This window comes from Oreochromis niloticus, linkage group LG3 (assembly GCF_001858045.2).
Source record: "Oreochromis niloticus isolate F11D_XX linkage group LG3, O_niloticus_UMD_NMBU, whole genome shotgun sequence".
Lineage (NCBI taxonomy): Eukaryota > Metazoa > Chordata > Actinopteri > Cichliformes > Cichlidae > Oreochromis > Oreochromis niloticus.
Window position 1 is genome coordinate 10,813,911 of NC_031967.2, and position 26,197 is coordinate 10,840,107.

At 40.9% G+C, this 26,197-nt stretch overlaps 1 protein-coding gene and 1 long non-coding RNA gene across 5 annotated transcripts in view; one reads left to right on the top strand and one right to left on the bottom strand.

Annotated features, from left to right (window-relative positions):
• Nucleotides 1–20,791, top strand: part of pcxb (pyruvate carboxylase b) — a 282,300-nt gene extending 261,509 nt beyond the window's left edge. For 3 of the 4 annotated variants that reach the window (XM_005468082.4, XM_005468083.3, XM_019348213.1), the window contains exons 23-27: nucleotides 4,305–4,479; nucleotides 6,156–6,229; nucleotides 16,519–16,659; nucleotides 17,143–17,244; nucleotides 17,855–18,004. In XM_005468082.4, coding sequence (XP_005468139.1) covers nucleotides 4,305–4,479; nucleotides 6,156–6,229; nucleotides 16,519–16,659; nucleotides 17,143–17,244; nucleotides 17,855–18,004 — 642 coding nt within the window. Of the gene's footprint in view, nucleotides 1–4,304; nucleotides 4,480–6,155; nucleotides 6,230–16,518; nucleotides 16,660–17,142; nucleotides 17,245–17,854 lie in introns of all 4 variants that reach the window. The other variant, XM_003452415.5, reaches the window with a different exon arrangement.
• LOC112846114 (uncharacterized) lies at nucleotides 38–16,511 on the bottom strand. The gene is made up of 3 exons (XR_003218945.1): nucleotides 10,128–16,511; nucleotides 5,585–5,670; nucleotides 38–343 (listed from the first exon to the last, which is right to left on the bottom strand). It is a non-coding gene; the product is annotated as an uncharacterized LOC112846114 (long non-coding RNA).
• Nucleotides 20,792–26,197: the final 5,406 nt, after the last annotated feature.

Here is a 26,197-nt window from a genome sequence, read left to right on the forward strand (position 1 = left end):
TGTACGAAAGATTCATTTATTTATTTAAAAACCATTTAACTTCCCTATCTGCTGGAAAAAATGGACACGGCTATTTAGATCGCAAAATACTCTCCCAACATTTGTCCTTCACGTCCTTCTTCACTTGTACCTTTTTGTAACAAACACGGGCCAGAGAGCTTTATTAAAGGTGTGCATGTAATTACACACATGCAAACACACAAGTTCTGTTTCATGCTTTTTCTCATCTGGCACAAGCTGCAAACAGTTTCTTTGCCTCTGCTCTTCTTTTCTCGTCTCCTCACGAGTGCATAAAGCGAGGGCGACTGCTATGCGCATCAGGGGGCCACCAGCATGACGTCTCCTTGGGAGTTACAAGAACACACAGAGGATTAAAAAATGTCACAATTTCCCCTGAATGTTACTAACATAGTGGCTAGTTGACGTTTCTGAAAAGTTTTTTTTTTTAGTATTTCCTTTTCCATCTAATATTTTGAACAGTGAATTTTTAATACTTTAATGTATTCCCCCACTGCTCAAGTCATTTCTTACAGCCCTATCAAGGTGTTTCCTCAGTTCATAGCTTAGTTTGATCTTAAACGATCTGTCGGTTTGTTTTTGTCGTCATTTGGCTCCCGTCCATCCTTTTCTTTGTTTGCCCAAGTGAAACATCGCTTGTCCTCCTGCCACTTTTCTTCTTCCTCGAACATAATCAGATGTTTTTTATTTAGTTCCACGTGAAGTCCAGCCATTTTTCTTTCACCTTCTGTCTGCTTCCTGTTTAGTTTGTGATGGTATATTGGTGTGTCTGGTGAGTCAATACCATTTTAAAAAGCACAGATAGCTGCTGTGTTCATTCCGGTCATCAGGTTTGGTTTAGGTGGTTTTCTGTTCAGTCAGCATTCACGCTGCAAGATGCTAAAGTGTAACTGTTTTCTTTTTTTCAAGTAACTTGTTACTTAAGTGGATATTTGCATTCCAAATAATGCAAAAAAGACACCAGACTTTTTTTAAAACAACTGTCAGAGCTGCAGGTTGCATCGTAGTGTGTACTCTGAGTAAATACTGCATATACAAAATCCTCTCATCTCAGCCAGAACATCTGACTAAATCTCTTGATATTCAGACACCGACAGCCCGTCAGCACCGAGGGGCAGTTGGGCGTACAGCATAACTTCAGTCGTTCGTTCAGTTAAATAATGACTACCAGAGTTTACTTTTGCTTTGATTTCATTGTTTTAATTTGTGTGCTATTGTGTTTGCCTGTGTCGACATGGAAGCCGCACAGCTGAGACCTAAATCTGATATTCACTCACACATACACCACGTATCAGCATGACTGATTTACATAACCTCGGCTCAGACGTGAAAAGACACGAGAGGAATTTTGTTTAAAGGAAAGAAAGTAAAACATTTATCACATTATCTTTAGAAAGCAGAGCTAGACTGTGACTACTTTGCCTTCAGTCATTGACCTTTAGTTGCTGCTGTGTCACTCATCTTTATTAATGCATATAAGCATGCACATGCATACCCCCAGCTGTATGCTGTAGCTTAAGGTTATATTCGTACGCTATCAGCAAAGAAGCAGCAGTGTTTCCTTAATGGTGCTTCGGTGGTGTTAATTAGCTGGTGAACAGGCGTTCCATAATTATATCACATTCATTCATTTCTCAAAGGCTGTCGAAGAGTTATTGTCATTCCTTTACATCATAAAGTGGTAACTGAGTTGTTTCCTCATCTGGCGTGGGTGGACCAACACAACGGACAAGGGAGAAGGGTGGAAAGGTGCGAATGTGGATTGTGATACTGAGGAAAGAAGTGTATTAGACCATCAGAAATAAAACGAGCTAAAGAAATAAGTGTCATTAAAAATGTAGCAGATCCCTCAGAGGAGCATACTTGAAAAGAAAGGAAAGGGGAAAACTGAGTGCGTGTGATGTTTAGGAGCCACCAAATAACCTTGGAGGAAGTTTCCTGTATTTGTTAATAGAAACAGAGAGACACACACGGAGTCACTGTCTGTGTCTCACACTTAAACAATCAAGCATTTAGGTGTAAGGACATCCTCAGAGGAGACTGTGTTAATGAGCAGGGACTCCAGTGAACCTGCTATCTTTGAAGTGCCTTTCTCGCACACGCACAAATGAGTAAGTTATCTTTGAACTGTTAGCTCTGTGACTAATAGAATTGCACTGGGCCCTTTGTCTAGAGATTTCTGCAGGGTGCACACACACGCTTGATGTTATGAAGATACAAAGCAGCGCACAAATTAGTAAACATAACAAATATATATACAGTTGTGGTAGAAAGTACGCACTTTATCAGTTCCAAGGATTTACTTTCATCAGGATGCAATAAAAATCATCTGCTCCTCAGCAGGTCTTAAAGTTAGGTCAGTATAACCTCAAACTATAAAACCTAACTTATTTCACTGTTATTAACAAAAATAAGCCAAAATGCAGAAACAGTTAAGTCCAACCTTACTGCTTCCATAGGTAATAAGGGAGAAGGTAGCAGCCCAGGGCTGATAAACAAATACAATCAATGAACTGATCATCAGCAAGTGTGTGTGCACCTCTATAAAAGCATTCAGGCATGTATTATCACAATGCCAAGGAGGAAAGACAGAAGCCGCGACTTAGAGAAGCAACCGTTGCTGTCCATCAATTTGAGAAGGGTTGAAAGTTTCCAAACACTTTGATGTCCATCATTCTACAGTGAGAAAGATTATTCACAAGTGGAAAATATTCAAGACAGCTGCCAATCTTCCCAGGAGTGAACATCCCAGCAAATTCTCCCCCGAGGTCAGATTGTGCAATGCTCTGACCAGAAACTGCAAAAAATACAAATATAACATCTCTGACTTTACAGGCGTCAGTTGGCGTGTTAAGACTGAACAAGTATCACTTGTGTGGGAGGGTGGCGAGCCAGGAAGCCTCTTGCCTAAAAAGAACATGGCAGCACAGCTGGGGTCTGCAAAGTTGCATCTCAACTAAAGCCACAATACTTTTGGAACAATGTCCTTTGGAGAGACGAGACCAAAGTGGAGAAAAGGAAACACAGCATAGCAGCACAAACCCCTCATACCAACTATCAAGCAAGGTGGAGGAGGGGTCACCTCACCATGACCCCCTCTGTATATTGCAATATTGTGTGGCGATCTTCTGACAACTAAAGCTTGTCTAAAACTGGACCAGGACAGTGATCACCAGCATGCAGCAAATCTGTAACAGAATGGCTGAAGAAGAAAAACATCAGTGTGTTGCAATGGCCCAATCAAAGAACAGACCTCAAACTGATTGAAATGCTCATTGAAACCTTAAGAGAGTCGTGCATTAACAAATGCACACAAACAACAATGACCTGAAGCAGCATTTGTAAGATGAATGGGCCAGAATTCCTCCACAGCATGTGAAAAACTGATGAATTGCTTTGTGTACGACTTTAAGTTGTTGTTGAAGGTGCTTCTAAGACCTACTGAGTCATGGGATGTGCTTAGTTTTTCACAGTATAACAACAGGCCATAAAGGTCAGCACCAAAGACACAAGTGAAAACGCCAAGTCTTCCAGTAGCTTCCTCCTTTTGCATGTTTCAGGAAACAAAACAAGGGTTCCTACACTTTAGAGCAGCCTTTAGATGAATTGACAGTATCTCAACATAATCTCCACAGCGCAAATTATTATTAGCCCCAGATCAATTGTCTCTTTCAGACACCAACAACTGTGTGGGCAGATAAAATGTCATATCATTGGTCTTATAGCAGTATCTGTATGTTGCCTCTGAACGGTTTCTTTGAATTGTCATTTATTTTTTTGTCACATGTAACACTAGAGTCATGTTTGATGGGCTGATGGTAGCTTACTGGCTGAAATGAGGGAGATGGAGCTAACTAAAGTGGAAATCAGAGCTTGAGATGACAGTGCTGCTGTTTTTATGTAAATTTAAAAAATAACTTTAATCCGTAAGTTTTCCATTCTCAGTTTCTGCTTCTCTCCTCCTTTGTGCCTCAAAGCGTTCAGTGCATCTGTCTTCCTCCTCTCACTCTGTGTGTCAATTTAGTGTTTTTGACAGGTTCAAGCTTTTATGTATAGCTGTGAAGTACAATGTGAAGGTTTTACCATCACTTTATATATTTCACATGCTTCCACCTCCCAAGGGGACGTTATGAAGAAAATCCAGAAAGACTGTATGACTTTTTATATAAAGTTTTAGTAAATAGTTTGTTCGCGCCCCTCTTTTGCTGTGATTCTTATTTTTTGTTCCCACTCCCCCCCCCCCCTCATTTCATCTTCATTTCCTCCTTTTCAACATCCTATTTCAGGTGCTGAAGTCTCTTCCCCGCATTGAAGGTCGACCTGGTGCCTCTCTGCCACCTATGGACTTCAAGTCCCTGGAAGAGGGGCTCCGAGCCGCACACGGGGATGACATCACCCCTGAGGATGTGATGTCAGCAGCCATGTACCCCAAGGTGTTCCAGGAGTTTAAGGAGTTTACTGGTGAGTGGACCGACTGGAAAACCGATCTCTGTATAGTTTAGAGACTTTTTTTTTTTCTGTTTCGATTTTTGTAATTTAACTGCTGTGTGAAATGTGTGTTTAATCACACTGCATCCGTTTGATTAAACAAGTCTAGGTTTGTGGTATGTTGTTCTCATTTGTGTTACTACTGGGGCTTGAAATTGGTACCAGCCAAACTTGGGTCAGGAACGCCGAGTATAAAGTTGAACCATTTGGTACAAATATTTTTGTTGTGTTTGGAGAGAGAAATCATTGTAATTCCAACTGTGGTCTAAAGGCAGGAGCTTGGAGCAAGAAATGACTAATGTAGGAAATTTAACAATAAAGGTTACATATGAATCAGTTTCAACTGGAAGCAGTTTGAAGCCCCTGCCTGGATTGACCTGAGTCTAATTATTCTTTGTGGAGTTAGGATGCTGTTAGCTGTTAGTCTGGTGTTGGCTCTATGTGAAGATTTTTAATTAATGTGCAGTTGTTCCTTCAACAGCGGGCTAGGCTCTATACAACCCTGAATGTAATGTGAACACTCATTCTTTTCATAGTGTTTCATATTTACGATATTTACTTTAAAAAGCCATTTTTTTTTAAAGCTGGATATTCTGCAGTTTCTCCTGTGTGATGAAAATGAGCTCTTATGCATCAGCGTATGCAAAGTTTGGTGGGAGTTTAATAAAAGGCACATATCCGGAGCCTGTTCTCCATATCTAAATTTATATTTTAGTCTAATCAAGTTGATAGGAGTTTGGCTTGATCCCAGATCATTCAGTAGATGTAAAGTCAATCCTACATGGCAGCGAGTTTAATTACGCAAACAAGATTAAATGATTAAACTGAAGCTGTGGGATTCTTCCTGGAGAGCATCTCAGGTGGATCGATTGGGCAAATATCAAAATCCTTTTTCCTTTCTGATTCTTTAACTTTAGAGATGGATTAATTTAAGTTGGAGGGACCTGGTTGTGGCTAATTTGCCAACATCTGGGGGAAAATGTGGGATTTCCTCCATCTGTCCATCAACAGTTTTGAATGAGTTTCAGTAATTACAGCGAGGGACCTGTGATGTGACAGAACATCTGATGAACTTTACCTAAAATCAAGTCACCGCTGCTGCACCATGTCAGTGGCTCAGAGGTGGAGATCCTGTCTCAGGATAGAAGATCTTTGTTCTGTTACCTGTAAAAATACAGCATATGCATCTAAAAAATAGTACTTGAAGGTAAAAAGGTGTTTGCCTTGTGACTGACTTTTATGACGCGTAAGCATAAAGACATGATGTAATGCAGTTATTTCTTTTTCACATTTTAGATCAGCAGTTTTTTTTAAACACTCCTCTTTTCTTATTTCTGTTGGTGTTTTCACTGTCGGTGTGAATTATCTCAGTAAGTTCCTGATGGAATCATAGATTTGCTGGTCGTGGTTTCCAGTGTCGATATGTTTCCCATTTGAACGACCACAAGAGGTACACCATCAGTTCAGATGATTGAATTGGGCCCAGCTAATCTAATTCTCTTGTGGCTCTGAAGAACCAAACAAGCGTTATCAAGATTACTGATCCTGGATCAGGGAGCTGATCTCTGAACCTTTTTTAAACGACGTGCAGAGAACTGGTGCCGACACAGTTTCTAACAAAAACGGCATTTCCTGTTTTCTTTTTTCAGCTAACTTTGGCCCAGTGGATTGTCTCAGCACCAGGCTGTTCTTGGATGGACCCAAGATTGCAGAAGAGTTTGAGGTAAGCAACCACTTACACCATTCTCACAGTTTTTACATCACTAATCTTGTAATGAAGATTTTCCTCCCGAGGCTTTGTTAGCTTGTTTCGCTCACAATATCATCTCTAACATGCATAAAACACCACACAGACACGTAAACGAGGTTAAAAACTTTTTTTTTTCTCCCCCCCTATTGAAGCAGGATTTTAACAGTCACTGAGTAAATGTTCATGGATTCAGTTAGCTGATGAGAAATGACTTGAGTTAAGTAGAGTTCATTAAATGAGTTGTTTTCAGCCTAATTCGAGTGCATTCAAAGCCGACCTTTATAGGATATTAAAGGATATTAAATAAAATAAATGCTAACAATGCACAAAAAACCCTGCTGTCTGTGGACACCTCTTTTATCATTTCCTTTTTTTTTTTGGAGGGGAGTGGGGTCAAGAAAAGTGCACGTTAGATTCAGCGCTAAGTGTATTTGTTATTGTTAAGTAACTGTCACTAATTGTATCATAATACATTTAATCTTAATTCCTTTAATGGCCCAATTTTATCTTTAATTAACTCTGATGTAATAACAGTTTAATAAAGAAAAGGCGTTATCTGCAGGAAATGATCTTTCCGTCAGTGCGGGTGACTGAGGTTTGATTCGGTTTGGTGCAGTCACAGTGAAGTGCTGATAACGCAGTGGGAGGACGGAGATATTAACAATTTAGCAGGGGAACAACAAACAGGATTTCTGATCCCTGTGGCCAGCAGATCGGCCTTCCTGCACTGAAATAGCAGATTAATTTAGTTGTATGATGTTTGAGACGAGGCTAGTGAAAACTACTGGGGCCAACATGTCATGCCAAAAATTTTAACTGGTGCTGACTTTTAAAGATTATACTGTTCGCTTAATCTGCAGCAGAGAGGCAGCTGAACAGTGCAGTCAGAAGAAGCAAAATACATGAGCTGAATCATTTTACATCCAAGTACAGGTAATAACTGGCTGTCACGTAACTAAACTAAAAGACTCCGCAGGAATATTGACACATAAGTTGTAAACTAGTTTCTGCCACTTTCATAATGTTACACGAGCAGAATCAGCAGGACGGAGAAGGGTTTAAACTTAAATAAATATGCAGTCAGCAGAAATAATTTCAGGTATTTGCCGTGTTTATTAAACAGTTCTCTATGAAAAGGAGACGGCACGTTTAAGGACACTGGTTTGTTTTTTATTCCATTTTTTCCCATTACTCATAAACACTTTGATGAGTAAAACTTAGCCTAAAATGATTGTTGAAGTTCAGATTCAAGAGCAGATTAGAGTGTGATGTAGCTGCTGACAGAAACTTTTGCTACAAATGTCACAGTCGCGTCTGATCAGTCTGTTAACATAATAAAACTGTATTAATAACCTTTTTTTTGTCCTTCAAAATCTATCCTGTAATTTTACATGAGGTTAGACATGATTTTGGTCTGTTTAATACCAGATCATGTAGGAAGATCAGCGACTCAGTATTGAGGAATACAAATGGTACTCTATTAGATTTCAGCTTCTTTGTCCCTAAAGAGTAAACTCACTTGGATACAAACAAAACTATTATTAGTTGTAGTTTAGTAATGGACTAGAATAGTAAGAGACTTTAGTCTGGGTGAAGAGGTGTGGTTGTACCTCTGACCAGATGGCATCAGTACAAAACAAGTGAGCAGGAGGTGAGGCAGGGCAGAGATGTCTGTGACATTTTTTTCTTTTTTAACTTCACAAGGTCTGAAGTGACCTTGTGAAGTGTTTTTGTTGCTGCTTTTTGTTTTTGTTTGTTGTTTAAGAATTCTATAAAAAGGTGATTAAGATTTGCAGCCCTTCCTGTGTTTTTGTTCTTTAACTTAAGTAAACCTACACACGTGACAATTAAATGTTAACCTTGTAAAATGAAGCTGATTATAACAACATAATGAAACTGAACTGATTCCTGTCACCTTGATAAACTGCGGTAACCTGAAAACCTGCTGACTGTAACTAAAATGTGGACAACTCCACCCTAATCTCAGCCATTAGTTCGGCCACTATTCTGAAGCCTTGAGTTTGGTATTTTTAGCTGTTAAGTTGTTGTTTTTTTTGGATTTATGTAGAAACCAGGGACCATTCATGGAATTATGGTGGTGATTTATTTCTCACAAGAAAGCTACGTTATGGCTTATTGAGTTCTCTTTGTCTGCTTTGCTAGGGGCCATAATTTCCCAAAAGGACACTACAATGTATTAAAGAATTAAAACAAACAAGAATATACTGATTAGGAAATGTTTACTGAGGTCTGAAATAATAAAAATACAAGTTTGGAGTATGCATTTTCTCATAATGGACTGGTCCTAAGGATCGCTCACCTAATCACACACATTCATTCAAGCACTTTTTTCTGCGCTACCCTCCTGCTGTATTATATAACAATCGCACATACTCATCAGTTCGACCCGCTCTACCACCTGAGCCACAGACACATCATAAACTTCTATACAATTAAATTTGCCGTTGCAGCCGGAGGAGTTACCATCTGCTGTCTGTGCAAGCATGTGGCGTACAGGATCTATACTAAAAGATATTTTTTGAAGCCCCTAAATGTGCCTAAATTTGAATATTTCAAATTAAATATAACTATGAAATCTTAAACTACATGGACAAAATCTAACCAGCTAACTAAATTAGCCGTCAGTTCGTCGGTACTTGCAGTCACCCTGGAAAATGAGTCACTGAAAACCTTTAAATCCTTAAACACAATATTTTAACTGCTTTTACATATTTTTTTTCTCTAAATATGACAAACCCTCCAGTTCTCTTGTAGAAATTGTGTGTGTACAGCCTCCTGTTGCTGTTTTGGTTGAATGTAGTTGGAGGCTTTTCAGAAGTATTCATGCTCATAAATACGGGTGTGTTTTAGAGAAACCCCACAGATTTATTTTCCATGGCGTCTTAAAATCTACTTTTTAAGTCGCATCTTGTGACGTGCATTGAGAGTGTGTGCTGTTCTGCTGCAGGCTCGGTGAGTAATCGGTCTACTCTCCCCTCAGCCTTCATACATCGTCGGTATTTTGTTTTCATATGTTAAACGAATTGTCTATATAGTACATATTTCATAAGGGTTCTTTTCTGCACTCTACGTCAAACTCTCTAATCTTTTGACGAGTATTAAAATTCCAGTATATTCCTAACTGCCTTCATACATTATAAACCATCTGATCCTCCTGCATCTTTTTCTTCCTTTCAGAAATTCCTCTTCATTCTCTCAGTATGACTGCCGCACACAGATCCGACTGACAGTGATTCAGAGCAGTGAAAGGCAACCGTGTTTAATTACGGCTTCATTTCAGAGCAGCAAAATGTTTCCAGGCTGGTGTTAATTGATTTTTTATATTACCGGAGACATAGGAAGCACTACTACCCTCCTGCTGTATTATTAGGAAAAATCCACTGTGCTCATTTAGTATTGACCCTAAAGACTCGCAGCTCCACCTCATCCACCCAAATCATTTGATGCCTCGAGTTAGAATTCTGTAAGGGGACCCATACTCAGACCCCTAACCACAGATCAGAATAAAACCTTCAAACATTTGATTAAGCCTAAGCAGTTTTAGCATATAATTATTTGCTTTGAATCTGCAGTTTGGGATACATTGTTCAGCTCCTTTCACACTCGGCAACATAGTAAATAGTCAGCGTGAATAGCAAGAAAAAAATCAGCAATTTTAGAGGAAGAAAAGCAAAAAGCATCAGTAATCAATAATCAGTCTTGCCTATTGCCGTATCGACTTTCCATCCATTTAAATTGATTTCCTAACTGTCCTTCCTTTAAACTGAAGACTTCATAAACACAGCCCATCTTAGCTTTCAATGATTCTGTTTGCATTTTCCCTGCCTAAGTCTGTCATTCACACACTTACCGAGTGCACTGATGTTTCTTTCCAACCTCAGCTGTCACCTCGCCTTGCTGCTGTTTATCTAATCTCCTCTCCGTCAGAGCTATTGTCGTTTTTTTTTTTTAAACTTTCACTCAGTTTTGTGCTCAACATCAGTCTTTGCCACAGAAACGAGCCTGCCCCTGTTGTCATGACGATGGGCACTTCCATCAGATCGGATCCGATTAGCGGTGCCGAGCAAACCGTGGAATGAAAACATGTCAAAGAGTGACCCGTCGTAAGCAGAATGAGTCACCTCACGGAGGCTAAAAGACTAGAACGACTGATTTCAGTTTTCTCATTGCTGTTTCACTGAATTTAAGCATGAATTGTTACTATTGTAACTGTAGTTCTCTGGAGTTGGCGTATCGACAGTGTTGAGACATTGTGCTATCGGCTAAATCCGCCTTTTTCTTCCTATATTCTTCAGGACATACCGTCTGATACATAATGCATTAGTGTCCTTAGGTGCAGCGTGCCTTTATGTTTGAAAGCCAGAGTTACCACCAGTGAAATATTAATAACCTGGCAGTCGAGCACCTATCAAAGCAGCACTGACAACGTTAAAAGACAGGCAGCCGTCACTGGGGGGAGTTTTGAGTTGCATGAGTTCCGGACGAATTGACTTTTTGGCCATGTGAGATGTTGCGTTTGATGAGACTCTGACAGCTTGAGTGTTAAGTTGGAGATGGACTGCGTGGTGGCCAAATGAGTGACGGCAACAAAAAAAAAAAAGTCCAGTGCACAGAAGGGTAGGTAGCGTCGTGTCAGTTAGTGACAGTAATCAATTGGTGTTTGTAGCTTTGGCCGTACTGACTAGTTTGTAGAATTACAGTAAGTTTTGTGAAAGCAGAGAAAAGCCCAGAACTGGAGCTTTGTAGGTGCTTGTGGCAAATCCGAGGTGGTTGCTGTCAATACACATGACTTTTGCAGTGCAGATGCATTATTAACTGTGTTCTTGTAACTGACAGTGTTTATGAGCTTTTGGCAGATAGTCTGTAAAAGACACAGAAAGTCTTGATCAAAAATGATTTAGCCAGCACATCTTTTAGAGCTCAGCGCTAGACCCAAAGCCTGCAGCAGTTGATGTTGTGGGAATCGGATATAAAGGCTTTCACTGTAATCATATATTGTTCCGCACTTCCCATCAAGGTTGTTGGAAATCTAGCGAATAGGCCAAGAAAGGAAAGTGAGCCTCAAACATTTGTTCTGAATATTGTAGGGAACTATGATTGGATTTTTATTTATTTTTCAGTCTGCTGTCATTGGGTATCCTGCTGAGTCCTGCTGAGCTGGCCGTTCACACGTGTCCCTCTTATAAGAGAAGTTACCACTGTGGAGAAAAACAAACATCTGATGCCTTTTTTTAATGTGCACACATACATAAATATACACCTACTCACAGGTTACTGGTCTGTCCATACCAGTCATTCACCCACACATGCATACAGCACAGAAAAAGCAGGAGGGCGACATCGCCTTACGTGTATCTGGCATGTGCTGATGAGTCAGTGTGCTATTAATCATGTTTGACAGAAATATAAACACAGATTTTCACAAACATGGAGTCATTTATTTACCGACCATCACCGCTAATGTGCGCAGACACCGACACATAATCTCATTACTGTCACAGGCGACACAAGTCATTAATAAAGTCGTATCAAAGACATCGTGTTAAGCAGAAAGGGAAACTTGTTTAACGCAGGGATATGATAAACCCAAAATGGCTAAGCAGGTGAGTCTGACAGGAGGCTGCATGACGGGTGTGCAAAGGCGAGAAGAGCACTAATATGTCGCTGGGTTAGAAGAGATTCATGATGTGTGTGTGAGAGACACAAAAACCAGTATAGTGTTAAGAAACCAAAGCAGGAGGCAGCTGAGTATTTGAGGATTTGGTCTAAAAGTATTTTATTGACTTTGAAACTGTCAGTGTAGTTTATCTGATGCCGTTAAGTGCCGAAGAATTTGTTTAATAAGTCTTAGGTGCCATCCTGCATACTAATTATTTTTTTTAAAAGTCAGTATACCTACTAAAACAACTTCTCTTGCTTACCTGTGGGGCGCAGAACCTGAAGACTGTAGGTGGTTAAGAACTGTGAAACAATAGAAGAGGTGTAATGTAGAGAAGCTTATGCAACAAAGGTGGCAGCTACAGACAGCGCACAGAAGCGTTGGATTTTATAGTTGGTTATACATTCACATCTCTAACACAATAATCTTCAAAAGATTCATAAATGGTTAGAAACTCTTCTTCTATGCAGTTAGTGTTCTATATAGGAACGCCTGAGAGGAGATGTAGTGTAGAAGACACACAGATGGAAAAAGGTAGGCAGCTGTGTTTTTTGCAAAGCGCTGTCAAGGGCCTAACAAAACAGCATCAGCTGCAGAGAAGTTTAGTGTAAAGGAATGTGAAGAAGAGAGAGACAGAAGGCAGAAGCTTGCAAAGAAAGAGTCGGAGCACCCAGAGAAAGAGAATAAAATTAAGATCAATACATATCTGCAGCATCGTGTATTTTTGTCTTTGCGCTGAGGTTTAGTTTGGAATATCAATGGATACTCAGCAGCTCAGATGGCAGTGTGGGGTACGAAGGGAAGCATAAACAAAGTAGGAGAGGCAGAGAGCTACACAGCAGATAAGAGAAGCCGAAAGAGGCAGATGATGGAAATTAATAATGGCATGAGAGTCGCAGTGGCCCCAGAAATAGGTAGCAAAATAACAATACAAAATAGAAAGCCGTGACACATGGGAGGACTGACAAAGAGTGAGATTGAAAGCCAGAGAGAAAAAGTTGGACAAATAGAAAGACGGGGGGGAAAATGAGTTTCCACCCAGTGAGATGAGAGATTTGAGAAGGGCTGTGAGATAAATGAAGAAGTAGAGCGGCCGGTGTCGAGGGGAAGACCGGCAAGCCAGAAAGCACGACTGACCAGAATTGATATGAGAAGGTGGTCGACCTGCTTGTGCTTCAGAGATGAGGCGCGTCTGTCTTAAGACACACTCACAGGTAGCAAACAACAGAGTTAACAGCTGTACAAAAGACAGGAAGCATTTTTCGCATCTTCTGGCCCGCTGTCATGTCTCTGTCATTCTCCCTGCCTGCCTCTTTATTTCTCTAATTGTCATTCTGTCTATACCACGTCTCCTCTATTTGATGTCTGTATTGATATGTCTGGTAAAAGTAAACACACAGATTCAGTTTCTAGCCTCAGAGGACATGTGCAGAATGAATATGGCTGTATGTATATGTATATACAGCAGATGGAAACCCACATTTTGTGGCAAAAATCTTTCTTTGCACTCCCAGAAAACGAATTGTTCATCTGGAAACGACGTTTTCAATGGGAGAAATATTTCATCGCTCATCCTGCAGACTTCTTCAGTCATGCATGGCTGTAATAATAAACTGTAAAGACTTTAAAGTCTCAGTGAACAGACTGTTACTTTGCTCTTTTATACTAATTAAGGAGAAATTTGGGGTATTTTTCTGCATCACTCCCAAAACATGAATTTTGGGCCAAAATGGAAACTTTTATGGTGAACAGAATTAATTTTCCCACACACACAGACGACACAGTGTTGTGATCTGTCAGTAGCAGCGCAGCATTTCCTCCTCCTGCTCTTATAGCACTAGAAGCAGATTGACAACCACCCAGGAGCCTGCAGGAGAAAAGGGGACAGAGTACAAATAATAGGTTTTTGTTTAAAAAAACCAAACAAACTCACAGCTAATCATTTGAGTCGCTCATGTTTTCTGAGGTCGTTTGAGAGGTTGTCAGTTAATCTTATGAGTCAGTACACATATAGGCATGATTCCATGTTTACCTCTGAATATCCTGTATTGGCTCATAATTCATTTTCAGTGACAGATGTAAAAATGACTCCTTAAATGATTCTAAAACACAGGCGTGTGTGACATGTTTTTAATGTGCAGCCAGATTTGACATGAAGAGAAATCGAGTTGAAATACGAGCTATTCAAGTCACAAAAGAGCACAGAAGCGTGGATCTATATGCAAGTTGACTCAGCGGGGATGGTGTCGCATGAGAAAAGTTTATCTGCAAGAGAAAAAATATTGGACGGGAATGCAGAACACCAGAGAGCCCGGGTGCATTATATAACTGCCACCTGGCGCCTGGGTTTTCAGTTTTCTTTGACATAAATAGGCACAAACTGGTGTATGAATATTCAAAAGACTGGAGAAAATGAACTTGAATCAAACGGCTTACAGACTGTAGGCCAAACGCTGACTCTCCTCTTAGTTGTCAGCTGTGTTTTATTTGCAGGTCAGTGGGCAAAGAACAGGAATCATCAAATTGGGGTTCCCTGGGTCAGAGTTGGAGCTAGATTATAGAAATACGCCGCTTCTCTTGATTGAATCAACCGTTGCTTTCTATTAAGTACACTGTGGTCTGTAAGCAGTGCTGCAATTTTGCCTCTGTCTGTCAAATGGGACAGAACCACAGACTTTAAGTGGTTTAAAAAGAAAGAAATACGTACAGGACTTGATTTACAGCCATTCTTTTTCATGGTCAGATGAGCCCTGCTCCATTTTTATTTATTCCATGGCAAAGAAGGCAGGTAGAAGATTCGAAGTCGATTTCAAGTGTTGCACTTGCACATGGTAGGTGTTCACTGGAGCTCTCAATGGGTGCAGAAAGATGTTGATGCAAGTAAAGGTGGTCATCATCAGGCAACAAAAATAAAAGTATCACAGAGCAAAAAAGGTGCCAAATCAGCTATGTGGTGCATTCTTAGACAATTAGGAATGCACTGGCCAGCTCAGATTGAGCCAGATGCTGCACAACCGATTGTGCAGAGTTTTGGGGGCAAAGAAATGTGATATTCTTCAATGGCCATGTCAGTCACCTGATCACAAACCAACAAAGGATGCTCTTTAGTGCATGAAGACAAAACTAAGCAGTAACTCAATGCAGGTGCAGTGAAGGCCTGGCCGAGCATCTCGAGGGGAGAAAAGCACCATGTGGTGATGTCCACGAGGATTTTTTTTTTATCCTAGTATTGAAAACCAGGGCAGTGCAGCGGTGTGGTTGTTAGCACCCTCACCTCACAGCGAGAACGTCCTGGGTTTGAATCCAGCTGGTTTGCCTGTTTTGTTATGTCTGCATGGGTTCTCTCCGGGTGTTCTGGTTTCCTCCCAGTCCAGGGATTGGGTTAATTGTTGAGTGCAAGCGGAAGAAAATGGATGGATAGACGGCATATAAAATGATCCTTTGTGCATTTTCACAATAGTGTTTGTTTGTTTTGAGTTTCTTTTGAATATTGGAGACTGTCTAAAATGACTAAGCTTTCAAAGCTTACACTTAAAAAGCTCCACTTACAGCATGAGAGAGCCTGCATTTGTCCCGCAGTTAGGAAACTCACATTATTACAAAAGCAAAGTGAATTTAAAAAACTGTAATTATATGTGCATACAGTACATTAGTCCTTTTCACAAACCATTGCATCATTGCTTAGCTGTGTTTTCTTCTTTATAGACGTAATTATTGATGTTTCCCATTGTTATAGCTAACAAGTTTAAAAAAATATTGGAGAAACTTTGAACTAAATGGGAACATTTTTATGCTTACGGCCTATTTGTGTGGTTTAAAGTGCTCGCACACTTGGTTCAGTTAATTTGAAGGGACACTGCCTGCGGTGTGAACTAAAAACACAGATTGAATCTATCAAAAAATTTACATTTGATGATTCTCTGATAGCAGAAAGCGATTTTAGCAGCAATTTAAACTCCAAACTGCCGTTCAAGGAAGTGTCACACAAAGCATGTTTTAGGCTGTGATTAAGAAATTTGCATAAGCCTGTTTTTTACCCCACTACACTATTATGTTAAAAGCAGTATTAACCCACAGCCCCTAGTCTAAATGGTTGGCACTTATAGTGGTTTGAGCTCGGCGCTTCCCAAACACATACACCACATGTAAGCTAACATGTAAGTTGCTTCCTGTAAACGGGGGCAATTCTTTGTTACACAAACACACTTCAGCACACGCAGGTTAAGTAAAAAGTACCGAGATAAAATAGATACAGGAAATTAACTGGATGCGGTGACATTAAAAACCGCTCTTATTGAGTGTCAAATAAAAATTCTCACAGACATAGGATGTCTTATTGCTTTCAGCCCACTCTAAAAGCAATAAGAACTCAGGAAGAGGAGGAAATATTGTCTGCCTAAGTTAACTTTTTCTCTTCCAACAGGCTCTGCAGTCTGTTTTATTGCTGCAGCTGGACTTGTGAACTGAGTATCCATATGTTAATTTCAGTCTTCTAATGCAATATAATCGCCATCGCTTCCTCCTGCACACCGTCCCCTCTTTAATTTTTCTTGCTTTGCTTCTCATCTTCTCTGTATTTCAGGTGGAGCTGGAGAGAGGGAAGATCCTCCACATCAAGGCCTTGGCACTGGGTGACCTGAACAAGGCCGGGCAGAGAGAGGTCTTTTTTGAGCTCAATGGACAGCTGAGATCTGTGCTTGTTAAAGACACAGTCGCCATGAAGGTACGCAGGAAATTTGGGGAGAGACGTGAGATACAGCTGGGAAAGTTTACGGGTTGATGAAGTTGATGGATCGTTGCAGAAAAATTGAGACTTTTAATCAAAGGACAAACTTGCGAGTTGGTAGAGCTGTTAGACTGGATAGTTTGAGCGAAGGATGGATATCCTTGAATTATAGCTGTATAAAGCATGCAAGGGAAGATTCTTGAAGATTGTTTGGAACGTTGAAGTCAGATTTGAAAAGAAAAACAGATTTCGTGACAGACAGTCTATCCCTAGTGATTTTTATTCATAGAAACAGATGGTTGTGAAGTGTAGAAGGGGACTCAGTAGGGAGGAACATTTCAATGGGCAGTTGGATGACTATATGGATAGATCACTGCCTGGATGAGTGGATAAATGGAGACAGGCGTGTGTGGGGGTACTTGGAAGAGTGACTGACCAGACAGATGGATGCGTTAAGTATTTCTTTATCTCATCACCCAGGAAATGAAGTTCCATCCCAAAGCTCAGAAGTCCATCCGGGGTCAGGTGGGAGCACCGATGCCTGGAAAGGTCCTAGAGGTCAAAGTAAAAGTTGGATCCAAGGTCAGTTGATTTGGGGGTTTTACGGTTTTTCCCTCCTCATCATGCGATCTCTCATTTCAGTTAAAACACTTCTGCTTTTTGTAACTGCTCTCAATGTTCTAACATTTGAATACTTGATGTAATCCTGTTGAGTCAATGCAAGGCCTTTTCAAAGATGGTCTCTTTGGCCTCAGCAGCAAAATTCTTTTCTGTAAATGAATTTAAACCGGTAAACATATTAAATCAACATTGTACATGTACAACGATATTATTTGTGCTCCACACCACAACTGTGTAGAAATACAATATAAATAGCAAGACAGCAGGAATAAATAACAAACAGGAGAAATGTGTTCAAAACGAGAGAAGGGCACATTGGAGAACAAAGTGCTTGGAAGTAGTGCATACTTCTGAACCTGAGACATGATCAGAAGAGTCTTGTGTGGACTAAAGAGAAAAACTTCAGACACTGCTGTAGTAGAAATCCATCTCTTGATTTTGGGATGTTTTCAAACAATCTAAATTTCTGATTTTCATGAGCCATAAACATCCAAATTGAAACCAGCTGGTTTTGTTCATCCATCTGTACATTTGACTTGTATTTACTGAACTGTGCTTGCAATTCTTACAGGTGGAGAAAGGTCAACCGCTGTGTGTCCTCTCTGCCATGAAGATGGAGACTGTGGTCAACTCCCCAATGGCTGGGACCATTAAGGCTGTTCATGTCACACCCGATGCTTCCCTGGAGGGAGATGACCTGATACTGGAAATTGAAGAATAGAGCGCAGGGAGGGAGTGGTAGGAGGCAGGAGGCAGGCGTTCAGACGATATGATCCTGGAAATGGTGGCAGCTGGAGAAACGGGGAGATTTAAACTGAGGAGGAAGAGGAAGATTGTGGCCCCAGATATGTACATATTCCTTTGGGTGCACTGGGGGATGCACAATGAGGCTGTATTCATATCCAAACACCTGATGGGAGCAAAGATAAAAATGTACGACAGTCCAAAACAGTGTATTGATTTGAAGAAAATTACTGAGTCCCCTGTTAAAGCAATTCCATAGTTGTGGTATTTAACTCAAATAACGGCATCTTTGCGCACATCCGTCAACTTGTGGAAAATAGCATTAAATATTTTAGAGTAACATCATGTATTTGAAATGTGATACATTCCAGTGCTGAAACTCTAGTCTTAATGTGAGCTAAACATATCTAACACTAACAGGGTTTTAACATCTACTTGCATTGCTGTTGCCTCACACATTCAACGTGAGTAGATTGAACTTTTTGTCTGACTGCTCGGTGATTTCATACTTTGCTGGTTTCAAAAGAGAAGAATAGACTTGTGGATGTATTACACAGGTTACTGTTGTTCGTATGGGAACAATCTTCATTGTTTTGCTTTGTTCACGGTGCATTCTGGGAATGTGTAATCACTGTAGCATTTAGGCACAACCCCCCCCAACATTTCCTTAGAAATGACAGCACAGTACACTGAGGGGCTGAAGAATGAAATCACATTTTCTCCATCAGGTTTTTAGACCATAGTTTTGTTTTGGGTTTTACTGCAAGAAGAGAAGCACAGTAAAGATGGTTTGTTGACAAGGACGCACCAGAAACATCTCATGTCGAAGGCTATTAACGAGCACTGCCAGTGAAAGTAAGTGGTTTCCTTTTTTAAAGGATCTCTGCAGGTGTTTTCTTACTCATGTCTGATTTTAACCCCCACCCACCCTCAAAATGTGGATGTATGCAAATCGGATTAGCGTTGGTTTGAACATGGCTCTTAATTCAAAGCGTATCTGCATGAATATTTAGAGGTATGTCGACACAGACGTGGCGTTTGAGGTCTTTTTAGAGTGTCTGGTTTGTGTGATGTTGGAAAAGTTGTCAGAGAAGCGGTTTGACAGTCTCTTCAGAACCGGAGATTATGGTGGATGGTCTGTCTGCATGGGGATTTTCAATGCTAGGTGTAAATGGGATTACATGGTGCTGTAATGGAGCCATGTGATGTTATTTTCTGAGGCTCTGCTGATTAATTTATGGATTAATTCTCTGTCAAATGATGTTAAATTAGCCGGACTAATAAGGGACTCTGGAGACTCCCAGCAGCACTCCGCTTTATACATCTATGTGGGTGTGTTTGTACCAATGAGTCAATGTGCATGCGCGTGAGAGCAAATTCAGCCCCTCCCCCCATAACACACCAGCTGATATTTAAATGTATTCACATGCACACCATACTCTGCAAAATATCCAAACTAGCCCCTAAGTGCTGTCTGGATCACAGCAAATAAATCTAATCTAGTGCAGAGGACTGTGGTTTTGTCTCTATAGTGACTGTCCAGCACATTTAACACCAGTAAACTTGCTGAGAATAAACAAAAAAATTAGACTCAGGCTTGCCCCAGTGTTTCCTGCAGGCCTTTCAACAGTGTATTTGTTCACCCTAAAAAGCGATGACTGAATGTTGAATTACTCTGACCGGTGACAGAAAAATCACACATCACCTGCAGAAAGTGTCAATGTTTCCTCGTAAGGCAGTGAAGCATGAAGTGTTTGGGACAGCGAGCCATGAGAGAAATCACAGCAGATTCCTTTCCCCAGATCATCTGTGCTCCTTCAACAGAATACACTGATTGGGGGACAAAATTAAAATATCAGTTTGTACTGCACTGGATTATTTGCAGCAGTTTTGCTCCATTACCTCTGAGAGTGAATCCGCTTTTGAACCGTGCATCAATACTTTGCAGTGACGCCGTAGTTAATTGGGACTCTGTCTCCTCGCTCTCCCAGGCCACTGCAGTGCCTCGCTGTATCTCCTGGTTTATCAATCCATGTTTGACTCTTTTCAAAGAGACAAACTTGGATTGGTGGGATTTTTTTTTTAATGAATAAGTGTTTCTGACAAGCTGTTGCGCAGTAATGTAAAAGTTCCTGCCTCCTCTTCTGGTTAGCGGTCCTCGCTTACCTGCTTTCTCTGCCTCATCTTCCCAACCACCTTTTCATTTATCCCTCCATCCCCCTGTTGCTTCCCTCTGTGTATATTTGCACATGGTAGATGATAACAGCAGTTCATGCAATAAAGTATCAATGCTTCTCTTTGTCTTAGCCAGCAATGATTCTAACAGACATGCTTATGACAATGTACTACTGCACAGTGTCTCGGGGAAAGAAGAATAAATTGGAGAAAAAGTACACACAGCTGGAAAATGTTATTTGTTTCAGACAAGGGGATATAATGTCAGCCTATTCTGGAGCTCATGCTATCTACAGCTGAGCTGTCAGAATATGAAAATAGGGTCTGTGACATTTCCATTTTCCTTGTATCACGTCTTTTTTTATGAAACCAAGCTGTTTATTTAGCAGAAATACTGCCTGCTGATTTCTTTCTCCATTACACCAAATGTTCACAAATTTCTCAACAGTTCTTTTGTCTTCTAAGTCTACATTTCTTTCTAATTTACTGTTGTAGTTTACATTGACCTGTTCTAAGTATGTTTGGGTCCTTTGAGAGACTCTGAGCTGGATTGCAAAAGAAGGAAAAAGGATTGAATCTCAAAAATAAAGTGATACATGTTCTCTGTACTTACAAATAAAGTTAGCTCTAACTAAATCTGAATCGTGTTGGTGTGCATCGTATATTCTACACCAGGGGTGGGCAATTCCAGGCCCCGAGGGCCGGTGTCCCTGCAGGTTTTAGATCTCACCTTGGGTCAACACACCTGAATCACATGATTAGTTCGTTACCAGGCCTCTGGAGAACATCAGGACATGTTGAGGAGATAATTTAGCCATTTAAATCAGCTGTGTTGGTTCAAGGACACATGTAAAACCTGCAGGGACACCGGCCCTCGGTGCCCACCCCTGTTCTACACGATACATGTTGTTATAGACCACAACACTGAAACTATTGACAGGTGCATAACATCAGTGATCCTGTTACGAAGTGATGTCCTTGAGTCATTTCTTCGACACGTACGAAACACCATGTTGGGGACCAAGCACCCGCCCTGACAGAAGCAGCAGCAGGGAGATGGTCTCCACACACAGTTTGAAGACTTGGGCTCTTTGTTGTGTTCCTCAAACTCCTCAGTCGAGCATCCACAGGTTGCCCTCTAACAAGATTGAGTCCTGTGGGTCATCAAGGGTCTCCGTGGATCCAAAGCTCTGCTGCTACCTGCTAGACACCTGCAGAAGTACCACGTCCCTGCCTGGGTCAGAGCAGTTTTCTCAGTGCACCTTCCCATTATTAGGAGATTATTTTGTGGCTAATTTTAGCATAAGCACCGAAAGAAAGGCACAAAAGGCTCGAGTGGAGGGCAGCTTTGGGTTTTAAGAACCAATAATCTCAAAGTCCTTTCTGTCAAAGTTTCCCTACAAACGTCACGCTGATCTTCTCAGCTGGAGTAAAATGTGTATTTTATCTGAAAGCTGGAGTCCTGCATTTCATATGAAGCTGTCAAATCACAGCCCTTTCAGAACAATGTGTCCAACCAGTAATTAGATTTCACCAAGTGGGGAAAAAACAAAAACTTGGCATACGCTGAAATCCCGCTGATCCAATGCAAGTAAATTATACTCTGCCGTTTTCTCACCTTTGTTGCTGGAATGTGACAGGATCTGTTGGTGTGCTGCAGGCAGGCTGTTTGGGTTATTTTACATAAGTAGGTTCATTTTGTTTTCTCAGCCCACCCCTGCCTCTTATTAGCATTCAATCCGAGTGTGGTTGCGTCAAAGGATTTTTTTTGTTTTTTTCTTGATACTTTTCCAAATAACTTGATTCCTGTGTGGCAGGTTATGCATCTCCTCTGACACCCTGCTGTCTTTAAAGGGGTTCGATAGATCTGATTACCTACTTATTAACCGCACCGAATCAATCAAGTTTGTAGTTCAACTGGCATTATTGATCATCCTTCACTTACTCTGTGCATGCTTGCTGAGTGGATGGATCATGATGGCAGCTGACGCTGGTTGACATTCTCAAACTCCTCCATGGATCTAGTGACTCGGAGCGTCGCTAAGCCATGCGCGGTTGGCTTGCATCCGCTCGGTAAAGTAGGTTAACTGAAGGTGGTGAGGGAGGAAACGGTGCCAGGATGGAAGAATAGCTTGGTGCTTAATTGTCGTCAGACTAAATCGCAGAGGTAATTTTGTGATAAGATGGATGTTGTGACCCACTTTTCAGCTGATTTGAGTGACGGCCTTGATTAATAATAACTTAATCAAATTTGCATATGTGGAAAAACAGAGATGGATGATAACAGTCGGCTATGACCTTGATTGGTTTCCTGATGTCGTGTGAAACACAAACATGGTAAACTGTTTAGGCAGCTGCCTAAAATTAACCAATGTCAGCTGAAAGGAAGTTCAGTGTGGGTAAATTCTTTACCTGAAGGACTCCAACTCAACACTAACCTTTCTAAGTGTTACTGTATTACCCAGATGGGGGGGAGCTAATTTCCAAACTTCCAGCACATTTATGAATAGCTTCCTGTAGCTTTCATGTGCTCTGAGCCAACTATTGATGACTGGTAAGTATAAAACATTTAAACGCATTTACAACAACAAAAGTTTATTCTTAATTAGGTCTCTGCTGACTTTCTTGCGGTCAGAGCAATCATTTGTGTGTCAGCTGAATATTTATGGGGTGCTGATGATCACATTTGTGAAAGGCCTAGTAATCTGCAATAACAGATTAATCTGTTCCCGTGGCAACAGAAATGTAATGCACGTTGTGTTACTGTGAATATTTCATTTTTCACGTGCAGAGCAAAACTTCAATTTGCTCTTAAAAATGGGGCTAAACAGACTAAAGCTCTTATTCCCCGTTAGGGCCACAGCAAAGGCATGAGCTGTTGCCTTCTATATAATCAACTGCTTAGCAGCTAAATAAAGCACTGGAGTTTACTTGAGTGGCTGGAACCAAAACCCAAGCCTACACCTGTCTTTCAGTGTGATGTTTTCAGCAAAAACAGCTAGAGACGAGCACAGACTAAGGCTCAGCTGTGGACTGTTAATTTTGATGTGGAATTAAAGACCACTGATTTAATTTGAACTGAGATTTGCCAAGTGGTCAGTGACACAACTCTGAGGGATCTCATTGTGTCCTTACTGTTGTATATACACCAATCAGGCATAACCTAACCAACACAGACAGGTGCTCATTAACCTTCTGCTGCCGCAACAGTCCTGACCCGTCAAGTCGTGGACACCATTAGATCCCCGAAGGTGTGCTGTGGTATCTGGCACCAGGATGTTAGCAACAGACCCTTTAAGTTGTGAAGTGGGGCTTCTGGATTGGGCTATACAGAATAAAACTTTGATGCTGTGTATTCTGACACCTTTCCATTAGAACCAGCATTAACCATTTTGACAATATGAGCTATAATTGGATCCCCATTACCCTGTCGTTCGTTCACCACTGTTGCTTCCTTGGACCATTTTGATAGATACTGACCATTGCAGACTGGGAACATCCCACAGTAGCTGCAGTTTTGGAGATGTTCTGTCTTTCCATCAGTTTAGTTCTTGTCAAATTCGCTCAAATCCTTACGCTTGTCTATTTTTCCTGCTTCTAACATTGAGGATGTTTTGTCTGATCAGTGTATATGTAAATACACTTTTACTAACAAGCTTTCCAGAGATTTTCCCCATAATAATAGAAGGGGATGATTTTTGCTACCACTCCTTTAACTCATTTTCCTAAAAAGTTAATTTTTTAACACATTTCATTCAGACAAAGTTGGCGAGATTTCTTTTTAAAGCAGTCGCTTTCATAAATTTAACATTATTCATGACCACCTACAGGATGGAAAAAAAAAAACGCACGTCCTAATCCTCCATCTTTAATGTGCATTTCAGCAGGATGTCTCAAAATGGTCAAATCATATCTAACTCACCTAACACAGTAAAAGTAATTTTTAAAAACGCAGTCGGACATCGTGCGTTTAACTTCAGCACCGTTTGCTGTTGAAATGAACATCGTTTCCAAAAATGCATTTTTAGTAATTGTACGTTTTCATCTTCCCATTCTACCAAAATGTTCCCTCACTTGTTGTTTTGATGATGACTGTGATGGAGAGACCACGATCTCTAGCTCACAGGTGTCCTGTAGACCTTCTGTAGGGAAAGACTTTCAAATATCAGAAGGGGATTGATGATGCCCGGGTTCCATTAAGTGTCTCCGTAAACCGTGATGGACCAGCATGCACGAAAGCAGGACCCCCACCCGAGTGGAATGTGGCCATCATTAAGACACCTGTGCTTTCAAAACCTCTTTAAAAGGATCCATTTGAGGGCGAGCTAGTGATTAGGGTAAATGGACTAGCTCTTACAGTACACAGCACTTCTCTGCTCCAGCTTTCTATACTACAAACCTCACTCCTCCATTCATACTAAGTGCTTCCTATCTAACATTCACACTTCAATGAACACGTCAGGAGCAACTCAGGCTTCAGTATCTTGCCCAAGGATAGCGTGCAGCAACAAGGGATTGAACCACCAACCTTTCAAAAAGTGGACGGACACCCCACGGCTGTGTCGTATTATTCATGTTACATGCCCTACGGCTGGAAATGCAGGATTGAAAGGTTTCCCAGGATAAATGTGAGCAATAAACAGTTGTGTGGATATTCAGTCAGCCTTACTTCTGAGGGAACTATTACAGTACTGTGCAAAAGTCTTGAGCCCCTCATTTCTTTATATTTTGCTTCCAGGGAGACACTTTCTTGCTTTTTGTTTTTAAGTGGTCTTGAGCAACAGTTCTCAGAGTCTTTCAAAGATGGTCTTTGGACATTGGCTGCTTTTTCACTCATGTTCAGCCCTGTTCTTCACCATTTTCAGAGGGATGTTTTGGGGGTTTTTATGTTAAAACACTTAACACTTGACCTATTCAAGCACCTAACTAAAGGGATGAACCAACATTGTGTTTACACATAACGGCAAAGACTGATTTGAAATGAGCTCTTTGGTACTTTGTTACTAGCAGGCTGTTGGAAAATCACATCATTTGTTCCCAATTCTTTAGCTGAATGCATAAAGCGTTAGATAAGAGTCTGATGGGCTTAAAATAGCATTTCTGACCCAACAAGGTGATTCCAAAGAGCCACCAGACCCAAAACATGCCAGCCGACTGACTAATGCTTTCAGCTTTGCTTAATGTAAGCAGAATAAAAGCAGCTGCATCAACATGTCACTACTGAGAAGCCAAAGCATGTTGTTCCTGTGCTGCTTAATAACTAAACTTACCACAATGAGTTTTTGCTGGTTTTACAAAAGGACTGAACATTCAGAGAGCTTTTCTTGTTAAAGCCTGTGTTGTTTACGCCAACTTGAGGGCTTATTCTTCTTTTACTCGAGCACTGCTGCCTTCTATAGCACTTCACCTTGCCTTTAATTACCTCGCTTTGCCACTCATAAATGGCAGGAATGGCGCTACTATATTAAGCATTTCTCTAAAGTGCGAGTGAAATACCCTCAACTCTGAATTTTTAAGTGGAACACTCAATCGAACCCATAAAGCAACAATGGTTCGTCTCGTCAAATCACAGCTAAATCTGCTGTAAGACGTTCAGATTTTACTGAAATACAGGAAAAGGTAGGTTTTGCCCACAGTGGGCAGCTTTTCCTTCTGTGGGTAAAACCGTCCCTCAGAACGGGTCAAAGCCCCGCTTTGATGAGGTCTGAACATCACAAGGAAAGCAGATGATTTCATTTCGTTTGGTCTTGAGGTCACACATGAAATTTCTCATTTGGATCCCCAACTGAAACTATGACCGAGCGCGAGAGTTCAAGTCCCTTTGATGTATTCCTTTTGTGCCTTTCCACCGTCCAAACAAACAGCCAATGCTTACAGGGTAGAGCTGTGAAGTCTTGGCAACTCTGCGTGTCAAACACCTTCTGAAGAATATCTGTAGTTTTGGCAGACGGTGCGGCAGCAGCTGTCCGTGGAGCCAGCTTTCTAACCCGTGCAT